The following is a 20,190-nucleotide window of genomic DNA, read 5'->3' on the forward strand; positions in this document are numbered from 1 at the left end:
ACCAAATAATAATAAAACAGATCTGTCGGTTTACTACAGGAATGGTAACACAATCGCTTCAGGACCTTAGGGATTTTTCACTAGCCTCGGCAGTTATTCCATCTTTCTCGGTCCCCACTTTCGCAAGCAAATCCTGACCCGCAGACTCTGCTCTCAACTTGTCAATGATCTATTCTAGTGCACTTAGAATTTGTCAAAGCCCGAAGTCGAAGTTTTCTTTCACTCCCTTAACACACGTACCGACTCGTTGACCACGCCCGGTCAACCTATTAAACCGCCCAGACCACAACATAAAACAAGTGTCTCATACACTTTTCAACATACTCCGGAGTCTCTTGACCTCGCAGGGCCCGTCTCAACATCAACAACCACGTGGACATTTTTCTGCACAAAGCGCCACATGCACATGAAGTTCGACGACTTCCCTACTCTCACACTCGGAGTCGCACCTCCGCTATTCTCTAAAATCCTCGCAACCTTTTCAAACAATCTGCGGCAATAAGCTGTGCAAGCGCAAAACCCTGACTTCACTCATACTGTCACTAGTACCGCCAACGCCGATTTCACACCTCCATTCTCTCCATTCGCAAGCTCCGAGATCCCGGGAAAGTCGCGGGGGACTTAGGGCATCATCATTCTCTCAATCTGTTTTACCCAAGAAAAATCTAATTCAACACCATATACCTCTCAAGTGGGGTCTCAAAGAGCGCAACCGTTACCTCTCGAGTGGGGTCCCAAAGGGCGAAACCGTCCTCTGCTACCATCTACTGATAGAGCGTTCCGTCCTAATAAATTACCTGTATCTGGACGCTCTTGGGTCGATGAATCTTTTGACCAAGTGGGGCTCTCTTCACCCGAGAGTAATCAATTTAATCAAATCAATAATCAATAACGAACATAAGCAATGCCCTGATCAACATAACACTTCACAATTAATCCAGAAAACATTTCGGCGAACCATGACCTTTCGGCCATGAATAACCACACCAGTTTATTCAAAATTTATGAATTTATTTCCCTATATTAACAAAGCTAGCACGATATAAATGTGTCTCAACACCAAATGATATATGTAAATGAACATTAATAGCTGTCCATAACGGCGAAAAAGATGCAATCTATGCAGCATTTGAATAACAATGCATTCGATGATAGCAACGCAAACCACTAAAATGATAATCTGTAATAGGCTAATTGCATACATTAGTCAGCATAACAAGGTCTCAAATTGCATCGTGCAACAAATGAATCCTCATCTAACATCAAATTAGCATCTGCATGTGGGACTTCATGCAAAAAAAACAATTTAGCAACATTAATTTGGAAAAAACTCCTAACTAGGGCTCATATCAAAAATCAGCAGTTGGTTACCTAAAAAGAAAACACAATGCAATTGTACATTTTATCCTTTCATATTTACCAAATTCAATCAGCATTCAAAGAAGTCTTCGTCTCACAGGTACCGGTTGATCAGCATGGGACGGGGGTAAAGGGGCAGGGTGGACGGGGCAATTGCCTCACAGCGGCAAGATAAAAGGACAAAACTACTACTTTATGCAAGGGACGAATCAAAGTTAAAGTCTCTAGGGTGAGAATTTCTTAAAGTCTCTTTCTCTCGATTAGAGAAAGCATCAAAGTCTCATTCAAAATGGTGTCGAACATCAATTGGCATCGTAGAAGATGGCAAAATGACGAGGTCGGCAAGATGGGCCATAATGTCTGCAATGTCTAATGTCCTCAATGGGTGCAATGGGTAATGGCTAATGGCTAATGGCTAATGGCTAATGGCTGCTTTCTTCTTGTGCACCAGGTTTAAATAATCAACAGTTCAAATCCAGTAGGGTCTTCCATTGGAGGGTTCATAGGTTGGCTTCAAATTGTCCAATCAAAAACAACAATTTACAAGCTTCTACCTAGGCCTACATTATCCTTGGAGTCGGGAACGTAAGTTGCAACATATTTTACCAATTAATTCACTTTCAGAGCTTCCATTGTCTGCACCTGCAGATTGACCTTGGAGCAAAGAAGAAGCTGCCAGGCTGGCACGAAACCTTAAAGATAAGCATGTGAACCGATCTCACTGGAAAAGTACAGCTTCAAGCAAGAATACACGTTTTATTAGCACATTAGAAAAATACGAGCAGCTAAACCGTGAGACAAGGCAACTAGGCCGAAGCCTCCACTAAAGTTATGCTAAGTTAAAACATTTCAAACAAGCAAATCATGGCACACGTTTACGGTTATGTCAGATTAGTACAATTCTAATACATCACGTTATATAAAGCACGCTTATAAATGTTGGCGAACTACTCTGAGGGCACATTTGTCCCCGTACAATCTTTATTAGTTCGGTTAAAGTCACACTTGATTATTGCAGCACTACGTTTTATGCGCTAATAAATGTAAAACCTTTGTTTCTGCGTCATCACAAGTAATTATACAGCGGAGTTGTTATCAGGCATGCATTGCCTTTAAATACAGTGGCATTCTGAATAGCGTTGTAGTCCACTTATTTTGCAAAAAAAACAAAAAAACAACGCATTTCTTCCCAGCCTACGTTCATTAGAAAGTCTTCACTCAATAGTGGTGGCCTCCTTCCTAATGTACACTTATACTGTCGCTTCAATGTGCTTTCTCCAGGTATCTGCAAAAGAGGGGCAGTTACATTCGAAGTATTTGTAACGGGAATGTTGGATTAAGTTACAAGGTGATACTAATTGCATAATTTCCAGTGTCTGTGATTTATTTCTGAAAACTGTTTCTCCAGCTTCTAGACCAAGACAGTCTGAGAAGAGAATGCCTGGCACTAATATGTCCGCTACATGTCTTCCCATTGCTCCTGGATCCATTGCAAACATTTTCTGTGTGATAAAGATGATTTAAAATTCAGCCATTATTTATTAATTTTTGCAATCTCTTTTTGAATAGTATTGGAGGTCTGTGCTACTTCGAATACCCCCATGGTATTTTATTATCAGTTAATCCAATAAAAGATTTCAAAGATGAATTAGATTTGCAGAAGCATCCATAACAAAGTAGTCGAGCTGAACAAGTACCAGCATGGGAAGCCGTTTACGTCAGAAATTACAGTTCCTCATATAGGTCACCTCCTGAAATGCACAGTGTGCTGCAAAATGAATAGGGCACACACCAGAATGAATGTAATATGTGTCAAAATAAATATGATACCTGGCAGAATGATTCTGACTTGAACCAAAACAAACATGAAACCTGGCAGAGTAAATACTTAGTTATTAATATGAATAACTCATTCTCTGACGTGAATAAAAGATATACTGAAATATATATCAATCATACTGAAATAAATATGGCCCGCAGTGTAAACAATAAAGCCATCACTAAAACAAATACAATATGCAAAGACTGGCATATGCCAAAAGCAATAAGGCATATATTGAAAGGAATATGACTTACATTGAAATTCATATGACAGATTGAAATCAGTATAAGGTACTCAAATGAATATATATATATATATTTATATATATATATATTAGCCTGAAAAGAATATAATGCACATTGAAAATAATATACGATACAGTGAGATGAGCATTGCACATGTTGCAATGAATATGCCCCAGATTGCACTGAATATAAGATATACAGAAATTATTAGATGATTTAAAATGAATAAAAAATATAAACCTCATTGAATTGAATTTGCCATGCCTTCAAATGAGTATGACCAAAGCTGAAATTCCTATGACATTTGTCAAAATGAATATGGCATGCATTGAAATTAATATGATACATATCCATCAGAGGAATATGATATATGTTAAAATGGGTAAGTTGCAGCTTAAAATTGATATACCAAGTATTAATATGAATATGACATCCATTGAAATAAACATAACATTTATCGAAAGGAATATAACATGTGTTAAAATGAATATGACATGAGTTGAAATGAACATGGGCTTCATTGAAATGAATGTGAAATATTTTAAAATGAATACGAGTAATGTTAAAATGAATATAACGTTTATCAAAACGAATTTGGTTTGCACTGAAAGTAATATGATACACATTGACAAGATTATGATATGTGTTGCAATGGGTATGGTTCATGTTAAAAGTAGGTATCAATATGAATGGACCATCCATTGAAAGGAATATGACACATGCTAAGATGAATATGACATGAATTGAAATGAATATGAGCCCTATTGAATTTACTACTACATGACTTAAAATTAATATGACCAATGCTGAAATTAAAATTAAACTTGTTAAAATTAATATGCTATGCTTTGAAATTAATATGATACACATCAAAATAAATATTGCATATATTGAAAAGAACATGAGCTATGTTGAAATGGATATGGCCCATGTTAAAATTATTATGACAGGTGTTAAGGTGAATATGACATCCATTGCAATGAATATGTTATTTATTCAAAGTAATATGACAAGTTAAGATGAATATGAACCACTTTGAAAAGAATATGACACCTGGTCAAATTATGATGGCCCACATCAAAGTTAATGTGACAGTCATTAAAATGAATATGACACTTTTTGAAATGAATATGAAACTATATGAGATAAATGTAACATGCTTTGAAATGAATAAAAGACATATCAAAATAAACACAAGCCATGTTTAAAAGAATATGGGCCTGATTCTAACTTTGGAGGACGGTGTTAAACCGTCCCAAAAGTGGCGGATATACCACCTACCGTATTACGAGTTCCATAGGATATAATGGACTCGTAATACGGTAGGTGGTATATCCGCCACTTTTGGGACGGTTTAACACCGTCCTCCAAAGTTAGAATCAGGCCCTATGTCCCTTGTTTAAATGAATATGGCTTAGATTGAACCTATGTTCATTAGCTTTAAAAATTAATATTACTTATTAAAATGAATATTACATATCCTGAAAGGATATGATATGGACTAAAATGAATTAACTAAAATTAATATATCACACATTTAACAAGATATAAAACAAGGAACCAGCCTTTACCAAGCACCCATTACATGCATCCATTTACAATGCAGATACATATTTCTATATTTGTCACTCAGGGCCAGATGTACGAAATACTTATTTTGAATTTCCTAAATAGCCACACACACTGTGAATTGATCAGAGATATACTGAAATATATATCAATCATACCGAAATTAATATGGCCCTCACTGTATAGCAACAATATAGCAATCACTGAAATGAATACAATATTAATCAAAAAGAATACAATAGTTCTTGAAATGACTGACATATGCCAGGAGGACACGACATATATTGAAATGACTATGACAGATTGAAATACATATGATACTGAAATGAATATATTATATTCTGAAAAGAATATAATGCACATTGAAAATAATATAACATACACTGAAATAAGCATTACACGTTGCAATGAACATGAGTTATTTTGAAATGTATATTACCCAGATTGCAATAAATATGAAATAAACAGAATTGAATAAAAGATCGTTTAAAATAAATGTGGCTTGTTTTGAAATTAATATAAGCACCATTGAATTGAATTTACATGCCTTCCAATGAGGATGACCATGACATTTGTCAAAATGAATATGTCATAAATGTGGCTTGTTTTGAAAGTAATATAAGCACCATTGAATTTACTTTTACATGCTTTCCAATGAGGATGACCATGATATTTGTCACAATGAATATGCCATGCATTAAAATTAATATGACACGTATTCAAGTGAATGTGATATACGTTAAAATGGATAGGTTATTCATATTAATCACTAAGTAGCATATTCACTCTGCCAGGTTTCATATTTGTTTTAGTTCCAGTCAGATTCACTGTGCCAGGAATCATATTTAGTTTGACACATAGTACATACATTCTGGTGTGTGTCATATTCATTTTGCAGCACAATTTGCAGCACAATTTGCAGCACAATATGCATTTCAGGAGGTGTCCTATGTGGGGAGCTGTAATTTTGACATGAATGGCTTCTCATACACCAGTGCTCTTTAAGGGTGTGGCAAAAGAATGGGCATATTTTTACTAGCCCTAGCTGGTAGTTACTAAAAGAAAGTACAATACATAAAATATGAAAGAATGTGATACCATGGGAGTAGTGAACATTTTGTTTGAAGAATGTATACATTTCATACATCATTTTATTTATAAAATCCACAAATTAGTCTTCTACTCGAATTTAAAGAATTCAGTTTTTATCATTACACTGTCTAACACTTATACCTTTGCCTTTCAGTGTTACCATGAATGCAGACTTTGTTTAGAGGAATAATCCCAAAATTATAGTGTGTCTTTTTTCATCTGAAACACCTTGACTGTTTTTCATTGAGTACTATTGCGAAAACATATTTAATTTGTTTACATTGTAATAGTTGATGTCATCCTGTTTAGCAAATGCTTTCTTCTTTTCCCTTGATAACCATAGTTGTGCATGCCACTTTGCCAGTGACATATTTAGCCTCACCTTAATGCTTGGCAACACTAAGCAAGGATTTTTAATAAGCTTAGAACAATGTTTAGAAGTCACTTTTCTTGCAACTTCAAGGTTTTTTCACTTTTCATATAGGGAAGCTGCACACCTGCACAGCTATCAGAGTTTTGGTTTCTGTTGCTTGTACTCCATTTTGATATTTGTTAGTAGAGACTTACAAAAAGGCCTTGTAAGCACCTGTTTTAGCAATAGATGTCCATTGATTGAAAGCAAAACACTTGCTTTGCACTAACACACTTTGCTTATTTTTGCTTAATAACAATAATCAGACTTCAGGTAGCTATGTGAGCAGTTTCTTCTTCCACACAATTTTGCATAATGGAATCTTGATGTCATTAAACAGAAAATATGAGTAATTTAAATACTGCGCTATTGGAAGTCTTCTTTTTGACGAAGAAGTGACATATTGCCTTTGTCACACAACACATGCTGGCAGGCAAAATAACTTCTTGTTAAAGGAATAATTATAAAAGTATTATCTCCACTCTGTTGTCTGTTGAAGGGGAATTGTTAAAACTGACTCCAACCTGCGCTGTATGCGTCAAGGAAGGGATGGACCAGAGCGTACTGGAGCTAAATAATGTAGGATTAACCTACAATTTCCTAAGATGTTTAGGCTCTACTATAGCTCCCACTGGCATATGTGCACTCCAACACTCCTCAAGGAGACAGTAAATGGCAGGGAATAATTTTGTGACAAAAGCTCACAAGGAAGCAGATTAACTGAGTAGTGAGTGGTTCCTACTTTCTGATAATTAGATCATATTGATTATGGTAATAATATGGTAATAAATCCCCATCCCTGTCCTATGTTTTAGATAGATTATGTTTTTACGGTGATACACATTCATGCATCATCAGGCAAGAAGTATCACATATGGGTACTTCTTGACAATGCTTAGATTCTGAATTGCTAATTGTAGCAACAGAAGTCTATGACCCCACCAATAATATGGAAGAGATTACTGCTCTATCTTCTGTTATATGTCCATTCCCATTCCGTAGTCCATTCCCAACTCTGACTTTCGAAATGGTTATAACACCACTTGGCATTGAGATAAAGATTATGCAGAAGTTCAGCATATAGAGCTGATTAGATTCACAAAGGTCGTATAGAAAAGTGCACAGGCACGCAAATAGGCTCTCTATTTTGCTCACTCGCATTCTCTTAATGCTGATGAGAAGTAAATCAGTAGGTGATTTCATAATTTCACAGGCTAAACAAAGGTTTCTTTATGTATGCTTCAAATGTTTGGATTAGATAGCCCGTTTTATTGCACCCAGCCCTTATGTTATGTTGTCAGAGACCATTTAAGACCAAGATGTAATAAATGTGTTTTTAACTCTCTAGATGTCAAAACTATTTGCCCCTACTGGGGGACCGATTTACAGTTTGACAGTCAACCAGTATTCTGATGGACAATCAGCCACTAAATTTAGGGATCACTTCCAGCCCAGGGGTGATCTCTGTACTTTCAGATGAACCACCATTGTGGCAGTTTCTGCGAAAGTACAAAGGTTTTGGGAGGGTGCTGCCATTGGTTTTGATAACTGCTCACCAATGTGGAAGTTTCTTTTTTAGAAACAAATAACAAATGACCACACACCCACTCCTGTGATTTTGGTCCTTATTTTTATTTTTATGATTGTCTGACAGACTCTAAATAGGGCGGACAGATGATAATGTTGCGACAGAGTTCCATGGCTGCCGAGCCATATGTTTTTTTTGTTTTCTTACATACAGTTGATTGGAGATTTCAATATACTCACTTGTTGTTACTATTGTTGATAGCAATCTGTATGTACTATAGAATACTCTGCTGCATGCAAGTGAAATTTGCACTTCATATAATGATTACATTATAATGATATCATATTGATGGCAGAAAGCAACAATGTTTTGATACTTGAGGGTACACTGAAGCTCAGATTCTCAGAGGCAGGATTATAAGTGGCTCTGTACTGAACTACTATGAATGGATCACAAACTCTTGTGTAGGTTTGCTTTATACAGCACTTTATGCTTTATTTTCTGGCTCTTTTGCTGCAGGTCAATGTTGAGAATGGATTCCAAGTAAGCTACAAGCTGACCGGCATTGGGGTAACTCAAGAACCTGTGGGAATGTTTCATATTGATGAAGATGACGGGTCTATTTATGTGCATCAGAAGGTGGACTTTGAAAAGTTCAACATATTCAGAGTGAGTAGATCATATATATCCTTTTCCTTCTCATTTTCAATGTTCAGTTTTATTGTTCTGTGACTCCATTCTCTGCCTAGTCTTTTTTCATTTTCCAGTTTTCATATGTGAATTCGAGGATCTAGTGCAGTTCAGATCCTCATTTCTGGACTGTAGCGCTACAATATGAAGACTCAGTGTTCTTTTCTTATCCTTATTTGTGTCATCAGCTTGTCAAGCCCTAACATATTGATTTTGGCAGTACTTGTCATTGATTGTTATTCCGCACTATACAACCATGAGAGAGCCTTAAAATGTTGTGACCTCACCCTCAGAATGCACTCAGCTGCATTTATGAATCAACAAGAAGGGTATTAAGGACTGTGATGTGTTTGAAGTGTGTAGGGCGATGTTAGGTGGCAGCTGAATAGGTGCCTTATCCATGGCATGACTGGATTCATTTAGCGTCTTTGGAGACAGACCGTGTAGTAGTAATGATCAAGTTTAAAAAGCAATGCAAAATTCCTGAAATTATGTGAATGACGCTGACATAATTTAAATTTCACTCAGGCCTAGTCACGAGTATTTATCATGTAGACTTGTAGGGGGGTTGTAATTGTGTGCTTTAGATGGAAAAAATATGGCTTTCAAGTCGAAATCTGTTGAATTTTCTTTTATTCTGTCTGGAGATGATCATTTGAGCAAATACATTGTTGGGTAAGATAGACGATACTCTGAGGGCACAGGCGGAGGCAGTTTTGCTACTATACTATGTTCAGTAGAGTCAGTACATCAATGACTGCCTCTTTCCTCCAATGTGTAAACTATTTGTGAGTTTGAAATAGTTGTTGAGTTGCTTGAATGCTCCCCCTTCAATCAGTTTTTATGCAGTTTGTGCAGCCAAGGGTTTCATATTCTTCAGTTTATTTTCTGTGTTGGTCAGTGCAGGGAGTCTCCTGACTATTTAATCAGCTCTATAAAGTGAGTGGATAAGTAAGGGCTAACATTTGTGTTGTGGATAGTGATCTTACCATCTTCAGTGTTTCTTTATGGTTGAATCCATCAATAAAGGCAACTACATAAGCCTCATCCAAGCAGGCACTGAGTTAATATAAACAATAAAAACACATATATACATACACAGCTTAATACTGCTTAATACAAAACTGAATTGAATAAAAATACAATTATGAATCAAAAACCTGAAAGGATAGAGGACAGCCCTTATAATGAGAATTAACAGTGTTATTGAAACAGGAAACATGTCAACACATTCCTAAACAAGAGATTTAATGAAGACGGTTGATCCTCTGCTGGGTTTCAAAGCTGAAATATTTCTGAATCTGTAAGCTATGAGATGTCTTCAAAATGTTCTGTCAACTGGATTGTTCTGACTGATTAACTAGTGAAGCTTCTTTCATTTGGGGCCAAATTGTCAACACTTTTATGCATTTGCAAATGGCACGATTTGCAAAATAGGGCCATTTAAGTCCATAAAAAGGAATTTTGGTATTTAAGAAACCCAAACTGTGATTCAAAACTCATTACTAAATTGCAGTTTGAACTTGCAACTATGTATTGATTCTGTATTTGGAAGGAGCGTGTTTATAGCATCCCTTAAAAATACAGAACCGCAGTTGGATATATTGATGTTTTGCTACCAAAATCCGGTCTCAAAACATGAATGTTTTACCAACTACTGAAAAGTAAGGCATTCACAAATGGGAAAGAGTTCCCAAGGGACGTCTTTCTCTTTTTGAATGTAGCAAAAAACATTTTTTATGTTTAGACAGAGCTCCCATTAGGTAAACATTTCCATTTTTTTTAAACGCACCCTGTTTTCATTTAGGGAAAACGAGCTGTGTTTCAAAAAAAGAAAGATTGCTGTATTTAAAAACAATCAGAAACATGGTGGGCCGCTAATGTCAGCAGACCTCCATCCCTGTGATGGTAGTGATTTATAGTGGCTCCCAATTTGTGACATACCTCATTAATATTTATGAGGTAGGATGAATAGCAACCCACTGCCAATTTTTGCAAACAAATCTATCAGTATATAGGTGGGTTCACAAAAACAGAATGGATTCAGTAAATCTGCGACAACTTTTATTCACTGGATTCTTTGTACATCTTGCCCTATGGTTCAGTACCACCTTCAACTAGAATAATCTGCTTTAATTGTGGTTCTAACAGACTTGGCTTCTGCTCTTACCTTTCTCGCGATTCCTGACTTTCACCTTTAATCACTGAAACTTTGATCATTGTGAACCTGGGAGGACGTAGAAGTGGTCTGGCATTACTGCCACATTATGCAATTATTTTCAGCTAGTCACTAATCACCTGTGTCGTGCTTTAATAAGTACATCAAAAAGGTTTTGCTTGGGTCCCTCCTTCAACAAGAGACGTAGCTTAGGCAGTGAAATTCAGGGGGTGTGAATCTCAAATTTTCCAACTAAAAAAAGTGGTGGGCCATAAGGTGCCGGGTGAGGTGATTAAGGTTTTTGATTGACTGTTCCCATGGGGATCAGGGTCAGTACTGATTTGCATTAGGTCAACATCTACAGAAACTACATCTACATAACCTTCAAAAACCAAGCCTACAGAAAATGTAAACCCTAACCCAAGGTCATTGACTTCTTCAAGCAACACAACAACGTCGCTACCACCAAAGACATCCAACTAACAGAATTGAGTCAGCTCGCCCCACCGGGCACCGCCTTCATCATGAACACAGTCCACTCAAGGGCCTCAACAGTTCCATGCCCTCACATCATCTTCAACCTAGGCAAGGCCAGAAACAGCCACATACTCACCACCTTGTTGAACACCTCAGTTGCCAAGACCAACTTCCCGGAGGACTGGAAACATGCATAAGTCAATAACCTACTAAAGAAACCATTGGCAAACCTCAGCGAACTCAACAACCACCAACCAATCTCCCTGCTCCTGGACAAAGTATTAGAAAAAGCCATCAAACAACAACTCTCCTCACATCTGGAATGGAACTTCCTATTCGACACCTCCCAATCTTGATTCTGCAGCAACCACAGCACCGCAACAGCCTCATTGCAGCTACTGACATCCTCTGAGCCCTACTTGACCTAGGAGAGACTGCAGCTCTGATCCTTCTAGATCTCTCATCAACCTTCGATACGGTCTCCCACCACACACTTATCACAAGACTGCACAACATAGGCACCCAAGGAACCTCCTTCAGATGGATAGCCTCTTTCCTCACTGGGAGAATGCAAAAAGTCCACCTTCCGCCCTTCCGCCCTTCACCTCTGAACCCAAGGAAATGATCTGTGAAGTACCCCAATGATCCTTGCTCAGCCCCACCCTCTTCAAGACTTATATGACACCTCGACCAGCATTGCCAAAACCCACAGTCTCAAGATCATATACTATGGTGATGACACCCAACACATCCTCTCCCTTGCTGAAGTCACTACCATCACCACAACCAATTTCCACAAATGCATGACAGAAGTCATCAACTGGAGGAAGGACAACTGCTTGAGGCTCAACAATGACAAGACAGAGGTACTGATTTTCAAAAACAAAAGTTTCCCATGGGATGCATCCCGGTGGCCCTCAGAACTCAGAACTACTACTACCCCCAAACTGACCACCCTAGGAACCTAGGCATCATTCTGGACAACAAGCTAACCATGATTACTCAGGTCAACTTTGTCACCTCTTCTTGCTTATTCATCCTCCGAATGCTTAGAAAGATATTCAAATGGCAACCCCAGAGGACCAGACGCACCATCACCCAGGCCCTCATCTCCAGCTGCCTTGATTACGCAAACACTACACAGGGATTGCAGCCCACCTCCTCTGATGACTACAGACCATACAGAACACTGCAGCCAGACTAGTCCTGGATCTCCCTATATGAAGGCACATCACCCTCTACCTCAGGGAACTTCACTGGCTCCTTGTACAGAAAAGATTCAGCTTTGAGCTCATGAGCCGTGCGTATGAGGCACTACACAACTGCAGAGCTGCCTACTTGAACCACCGCCTGAACTCCCATCAGTCCACTAGACACCTCCACTCCTCATCCTGGATGAGATGGCTTTTGTCTGAAGAAGGTATTGACACTTCCAGATTTGGTACTTATTCTGCCAGGGGTGCCATGGCTTTTAAGTCCTTTTCATTGGCCTCATGCTTTGAGGATAGTCTAAAAGCAGCTGATTGGTCATCTGAGTCCACGGATGTCCACGTATAAGTCATTTTATTACAAACCTATTGTTGATGCTGGCTCAGTGGTGATAGCTCAGCTTGAAACTAGCATAATCAAAGTCTCTGGTCCTGACATAGAGTAAAATATTTTCTAGCATTCGCATCAAGAATTTTTCAATTCTATTAAGGACAAGGAGGCGAGAATTAACGCACCCATTTTGTTTTTTCATTATTGCATTGTTTTTTTACTAATGTATGATTTCTTATTGGTTGAAATGCATTTTCTGTAGTATTCTTTGAGTGTTCCTTTTTGCCCTCCTAGATGATATTGGATTAGGGTATTGAAGGTTCTATCAGATCAGTGTTCACTCCTTTGGCATTACTTCTGCTGTAGGTAATGAGGACAAGTGATTCTGGCTCTTCTTCCTGGTTGTTGCCGGATGTGTTTCATTTTCTCCTCTCTGCAGTATTGGAGTTGGTCCGTTCAGGAGCAGCGATCTGAAGTCTCCAGGTCCAGGGTCCTGCTCCGTTCCAGAGTTTTCCCTTAGAGTTCAAGTTCCTGTTTTCTGGTTTGATCCTCTCATTTCAGGATTTGAGACTGTTGAACTGTTTTGGATTTACGCAAAGAAAGATAAGGCTTATATGTCTCTTATGGTTATACAGGGCTGGTAGCTCTATGATTTTTCATGTGACATTATGATGTTTATAGGAAGCGTAGTGGTTTCAACTTTTGTTTTGATTGGCTGCTAGAAAAATAAAGCATAGAAAGAGAAGCATAATCCTCGCCTCCGTGTCCTTAATAGATTTGAAAAATTCTTGATGCGGATGCTAGAAATTCTTTTATCCTTCCTTTAACACAGTGCAACTGCTCACTCTAAGTGAACACTGAGTGGCATAAAATCTCTATTACACAACTACACAGCCACTTCTGCACCCTGGGGTTGCGTAAATCAAGGCAACATCTTAGAATTGTCTTAAGAACATAAATGTGCATTGTTTTATTAGGTGCATTTGATAGTTATGGTATAATAGGTGCCAGTAGATATTGAGAGGGTGCTCATTGAATGTAGAGGTATTGCAACTGTATGCTCCATGAAGAAAGAGACTGAGGGCCTAATTATGAGTTTGGCTGACAGATGAGCCAACCGCCAAACTCGCACGGAGGATGCCGCCGCCAGGGCGGTAGTGTCCCCACAAGCGTATTACAATGGTCTTGCTGGGTTGACTGCCGGGAACATTTTTTTATGGCATTCCTGCCAGGCTGACCAGCGGGAACAGTGCTACGGTATAGGTCCTGGCTCCCTAGCAGACAGTGCACATTCCGGTGGTGCTGGGCAGGGGCTATCTACCAACCTTTCCATGGCAGAGTGACCACCATGGAAAGGCTGGCAGAAAGCTGAGTTGTAATCAGCATGGCAGCGCTGAGTTCAGCACAGCTGTGGCTGAGTGCAACTCAGACTGCCGTCAGCCCATTGGGAACGATGTTCCTGGTGGTGACGATGGTCCCCTGGTGGGTCCACCTACCAAGATTGTAATGTGGTGGTCGGACCACCTGGAGTGGGGCAGTCTGACTGTCACCACAAGTGTGGTGATCCTCGGACGGCCACACTCGTAATGAGGCCCTAAGTAATATTTATATATGTATTATTAATAGGTTTCCTATTTCTAGTCAAAGAAAGACAATAATTTTCTGAACCTGCTGTGTTTCTCCTTATTGCAGTGGGAGTTCAATGCAATCAACAGGACCTCTCTAGAGGTGGATACGCGGCTGGGCATCCACCTAAAGATACTGGATATCAATGACAATGCTCCAGAGTTCAGTGCCAAGTATTATGAAATTTCTGTCAATGAAAGTGCTGTTCAAGGTATGGTGGTGATCTTCACTATAATAAATAAGATGTATTTTCTGAAGTGTTATTTCATCTGCATTGTTTCAAAGTAACAGTTTTATTGAAGGTTGACAAATTTTAGAACAGATCATTGATAAATATTGAGATAAATAAACAGAAAACAAACAACATAATATTTTGTGCAGTCTAGAAACTGTTTATCTATAAAGGAAATACAATTTAAATGTAGAATGGCATAGAAGTAGATCCTAGTAATAGCAAATATTAATAATAGCAAAAAGCAATTTCTCCTTTTAAAATAATTTAGAATTAGTTGTTAACTTACACAGTAAAAAACTCCTCTAATCTGATTATTATGATTAAGAAAAATCTGACACCCATTCCTGTCGCTAACTTAAGCATTTCACAATTAGAATAAGTGAATCATAGGGGAAACATTCAGACATTTTAGTGGTAATAAAGTACAGAACTAGGAAATGACAGGTCTCCAGGAAAAGTACATTGTAGAAATGACAAAGAGACAAATTAGAACAATTATTATAGGAAATAATTCAATATTTGCATGAAAAGAGTCTTTATGTTTCAATTTCAAGTACATTTTCTCAAGTCCCGAGATATTCAGCATTTATCAGTTGGTGGAGAGGTTTCAGATGTCCAATCTCTGTGCAATAGTTTTTTAATCAAGAGACTGTGTTGTATACACAGCTTTTTTGTTGGAGCAGAAGATGACGGGGTAGAGATGTTCACTGGAAGATATTAATATGAAGGCTTTATATTAAGACCTTCTAATAACAAGATACTTTCAAATATTTGAAGCCATTGATTTTTAAGATGCGTACTGGTTTTAGATTTATACTGAATTATGTCTTTGTAAAGATTGTTTGCCAGTATTTTTATGGAATTTCTATTCCTAGCACCAAATCTCAGTGAGCCCTGCATTTCCTCACATTCAACAAATTATCCATAACTATTTGTATGCATTTGACAATGGCTTTCATTTTGTTTACGTCTTGTTCTAAGCTCATCCTAATAACAGTGGATAATGATGAATACTTCCACTGCTAAGTGAATGGTAGTAATTATTATATTTGTGAAATGCATCCCCTCAATTTATGGTGATTCCAAATTCAGATTTTAGGAAGTTGCAATCAATTTGTAATTTTATTAACTGGTACCAACTTTTCTTTACCATAGTATGTGACAAGAACAAAAATACCACATTTAATACATTTGCAATTAAGTACTGTTTGGAATTTGTATCACAGTATTGTTATGGAATTGCTCTTCCTAGCACCAATTCTCAGTGTTTTCTGCATTTCCTCACACTCAAAAATGATCTAAAACAGTTTGTGTGCCTATGACAGGGGCTTTAGTTTTGTATGCATGTGACAGAGGCTTTCGTTTTTGGTTAAGTCCTATTCTGAGCCCATCCCATAGCAGTGAATAATGGTGAACCTTTCCCTTGCTGAGTGAATGTTAAGAGTAATATTTGTGATATACACCTCGTCAATCTATGGTAATTCCAAAGTTTTGATTTTGGGAAGTTGCGATCAGTTTGGAATTTTGTTAAATGACCTACTTTCCTTTACCGTACTTTGTGAATATCACATTTAATTCATTTGTCCAAATAAAAGGTTACCCTTATCATTGTACAAAGGGTTACCTCAAATTGTTTATAGATTGTGTATGTTTGCTAGATTAGGATTTTATCACATTTCTAAAAATGTTTTCAAGTGAAGACAACACTTTCTGAAGCAGTAAATAAACATGCAGGACCGGATTCACAAAGGTTTTAGTAAATTTACACTTTTAATAAAGTATGCTGCAAGCAGATTTTGCCTCTCTTGCCTTCACATAAGTATATCATGGCTAAAAAAGGAGACAAATTCTGAATTCCTTGCAAAGTGCATGTTACATTTTCTTTGTAATTCACTATTTTGTGAATTACTTTTGTTGAACTAAATCATGTTGGTTTTGTAGTGATAATAAGCAAGAGAGCTCATTGATTTTGCATACATTTTAGTTTAATCATTTACATTTTAAAAGTATAGAAAACTTATTTGTTTTATGTCTTACATTGCGCACTGAGCACTTGTGATGTAAATTCATTTTTAATTTATATATGAATGTATGTGTATAGTGTAAACCTAGCAGAATAGAAGCACTGAGCCTCATGTACCAAGATTCCAAATAAAAAATCATACACTACAATTAATAAAATTAGTGATTTCTTATTTGGAGTTTACTAAAAATGGATGATGTATAAGTGGATACAATTTGCACACGACTTCTTTCAAATTAATGGGTATTTTGCAAAATGGCCTATTTACTAATAAGTTGCATCGTACTGTAAGAAATCACCATTGTTCACAATTCCACCTACCTCATCAATATTTACGAAGAAGGTGGCCCACTATGAGCCACTGCTTTTGGCCAAAATACAGGGATGGTGGGCAGCTGAGGTCAGCAGACCACCATTTCTGTGATTGATTTTAAATAGAAAAACCTTCTTGTTAAAAAAATGCAATAGATTTTTCTTAAGGGAAAACAGGATGCTTTAAAAAAAACTGAAATAAAAGTTACAGAAACCTTTTTTAGGAGTGTCCACTAGTCCTATGGCATTGGAAACATTCACAAAGAGAAAGGGGTCCCTTGTAGACCTCTCCCCATTTGAGAATGGATTACCACCATCAATGAGTTGGTGGTAACATAGTACTGTTTTATCACTGGATTTGGGCCACACAAAACGTTAATACATACCATTAGGAATCGGTATTTGGAAGTGACACCATTAATATGCCACTTCCCAATAGTTATGCCTAATGATTTCCTAATCCATTTAATGCTTCTGCAAACTTTTCTGTAAATGGATTTAGCGCATTCAAAAAAGGGTTTTAGCATTTGTCACCCGTCTGATTTACCAAATCCAAGGTTTTGCAAAAGCTAAAACCCCTTGAGGGCTGTTGTAGGCAAAGCTATAATCACCAATTGATTTGAGGGATGCCTAGGTTCTGAGAGTGAAAGTGATCTCTTAATTTATCTGGATGTCATTGCTTTCCTGTTTTCCACCATTTTGTAAATCAGACCAAAATCGTTAGGTAAGGAGTATTGGCGAAACCCTTGTTTATTACACCCCATTAAGCAAGCAGACAATGGTGCAAAAGAGAGCACATGCTACATTTTCCACTCATGCAAACATTGCCTCCTGAAATTGCACTCTAGTGTTGTGCTTTACCAAGCAATGTTTTTGAAAAACAAGGAACAGCAAGCTATAAGCAACAAAACAGAAGTCCCATTTGTGAAGTTTAGGAAACTGTTTTTGGTAACACAGATATTTGCACTTCCCACTGCAGGGGTGTCTTTCTTTACCGTCATTGCTCGGGACAAAGACGAGCCCTCCAGCCCTAATTCTGAGGTCTCATATACCCTTGTGTCACAGAAACCTGTAGATCCTAATGTGGAATTCACAATTGACAGTCAGAGGGGCTTTCTTTCCTTCAAAGGATGCTTGGATTATGAGGTAAGACTGAATGTTTTGTATTTCAATCAACAAAAGCAGAATGATTTGTAGTTGTGCATTTATATGTTCCCTCATTATTTTATTTTGTATTGGCTGCCAGCATTGCGTCTAATACAGTATGTGAAACTAAAAGCATACAACAGTGACTGTGTTGGTTCTTTTTAGCAAAGCAAACAAGGTTTGGAAATGAGGTGCAATTTTATTTAGTGCATACCCTTCAGGTTATCAGTTGAGGCAAATTCACAAACCTTTTGTTGTACACTAAAGTTGACCCTCCTGTTTAGCCTTGCAGAAGGCGCTCCTGAATTGGCAGATTCTGCAAGATCGGTGGCTTTTCCATAGTGAAACTGCTGTGGCTCCCTTGGGAATGGGTGATTGTTCATGAGTGTTTAGGTGTTACTTGTTTGCCACCCAAAATGAACTGGAAATACAAGCTGGAACTAAGTAGGTATTTACAAACCTTATGCGTCGAATGGCCTAATGAAATAGGATGGGGCCCCGTGCAAAGAACAAGCAGGGGGGGCACCTCCGGACTCTCCCAGTCCAGGTGCTGTGCTGAGGGGACCCCCTGGAACTTGGGGCTCCCCCAGCACTGCTTGGGCTACTGGGGCCTTTGTTACACCAGTGATAAATTGCAATTCCAGCCCTGGAACACATAAACTTGTCTAAAAGTTATAACAGATTGGGGTTCTGATTATGAGTAGCAGAAGTTGTACTACTGGAGTATTCTTTAACGTACTCTTACATTCCTTTCTGACTTGCCCCAAAGCACCCAACTGTTTATTAGTAAAAGTGTAAAATGGTCAGAATACATTCTAAGTGTACCATTTGTATATGGATATTTCCTGACAACTCCTATTTTAGATATTTTGAAACCAATTCAGAAAGACATGTCAGTGATCGTTTAAGAGTACTACAGAAGTAATGTTTTACTTACTGTTACCTCTCTTTGTTATTCAGTCCCAATGTGTTTCTAGGATGGGAAAGGGCTAGTAGCACTCCCAGATTTCGAAGATATAGCTAAAGAACATTCTTCACCAATGAAAAATTAATCCTACTGGAAAAAAGCTTGTTTAATATGCAGATACAGACATTTGCTTTCTCACCCCTCTGGATTGTAAGCTATTTTTTATATTTCATGAAAGTTAGAAATCTTCAGAAATAGTAGATGTAAGTTTACCATTTATAGATTCATACAGATATGTCTTTCCCTAAAATGTTTGTTAATCTTCACAATCAATTGATGCTTAGCTGTGAAGCATGCTGCAGTTGTTTACTGAACCACAACTGGTTTTGTTCTACTTAGAAATGTAGAACCTGTTCTATATTTTGCATGGCAGAATGGGTATTTTAAAGATGTCTCAAGGGTTAGAGGCGAAAAACGATATTTTTGATATAGTAAACATTTTATGATTTACAACTGTCACTTTAATTATGTGTGTTCGAAATTAAAAGTCCATCAATGAAGATAGGTTAATTTAAAAAGTCACAGCTTTGACATGTTGTAAAGTTTGTGAATATTACCCGATTGTCCTGCAGGCAAAATGTCATTTAAAACATGTTCAATTTCAATATATACTTAGCCTGTAAAAAATGCCTCCCATAAAAAGTACTAGTCTTTACCTATAAAACCTACTTTTAAAGGACTTTTTATTCACTTTATTGCCCTAAACCGTTACAGATTTGAAAACTTTGTTGAAGATGTCAAAGTTTAAAAATAAAGTTCAGAAGTTAGCAAAGTCCAACTTTGCGTACCTCCAATTTAAATAAATGTATTATTTGCCTAAAGGTAACATACAGATTAAAGAACTGCCCTGGTGAAAAGTCTTAGGCCCATATTTATACTTTTTTAGCGCCACATTTGCGCCGCTTTTTGACGCAAAAGCGGTGCAAACTCACAAAATACAATTGTATTTTGTAAGTTTGCGCCGATTTTGCATCAAAAACGCTGCAATTG

General features: G+C 37.6%; 1 protein-coding gene across 1 annotated transcript in view; it reads left to right on the top strand.

Moving 5' to 3' along the window:
• LOC138303752 (cadherin-like protein 26) overlaps positions 1-20,190 on the top strand; it is a 398,556-nt gene that overhangs the window by 224,390 nt on the left and 153,976 nt on the right. Inside the window, exons 4-6 of the mRNA XM_069243135.1 lie at positions 8,547-8,696; positions 14,584-14,728; positions 18,067-18,233. Of these exons, the coding sequence (XP_069099236.1) occupies positions 8,547-8,696; positions 14,584-14,728; positions 18,067-18,233 (462 nt within the window). The remainder of the gene's footprint in view (positions 1-8,546; positions 8,697-14,583; positions 14,729-18,066; positions 18,234-20,190) is intronic.

This window comes from Pleurodeles waltl, chromosome 7 (genome assembly GCF_031143425.1).
Source record: "Pleurodeles waltl isolate 20211129_DDA chromosome 7, aPleWal1.hap1.20221129, whole genome shotgun sequence".
NCBI lineage: Eukaryota > Metazoa > Chordata > Amphibia > Caudata > Salamandridae > Pleurodeles > Pleurodeles waltl.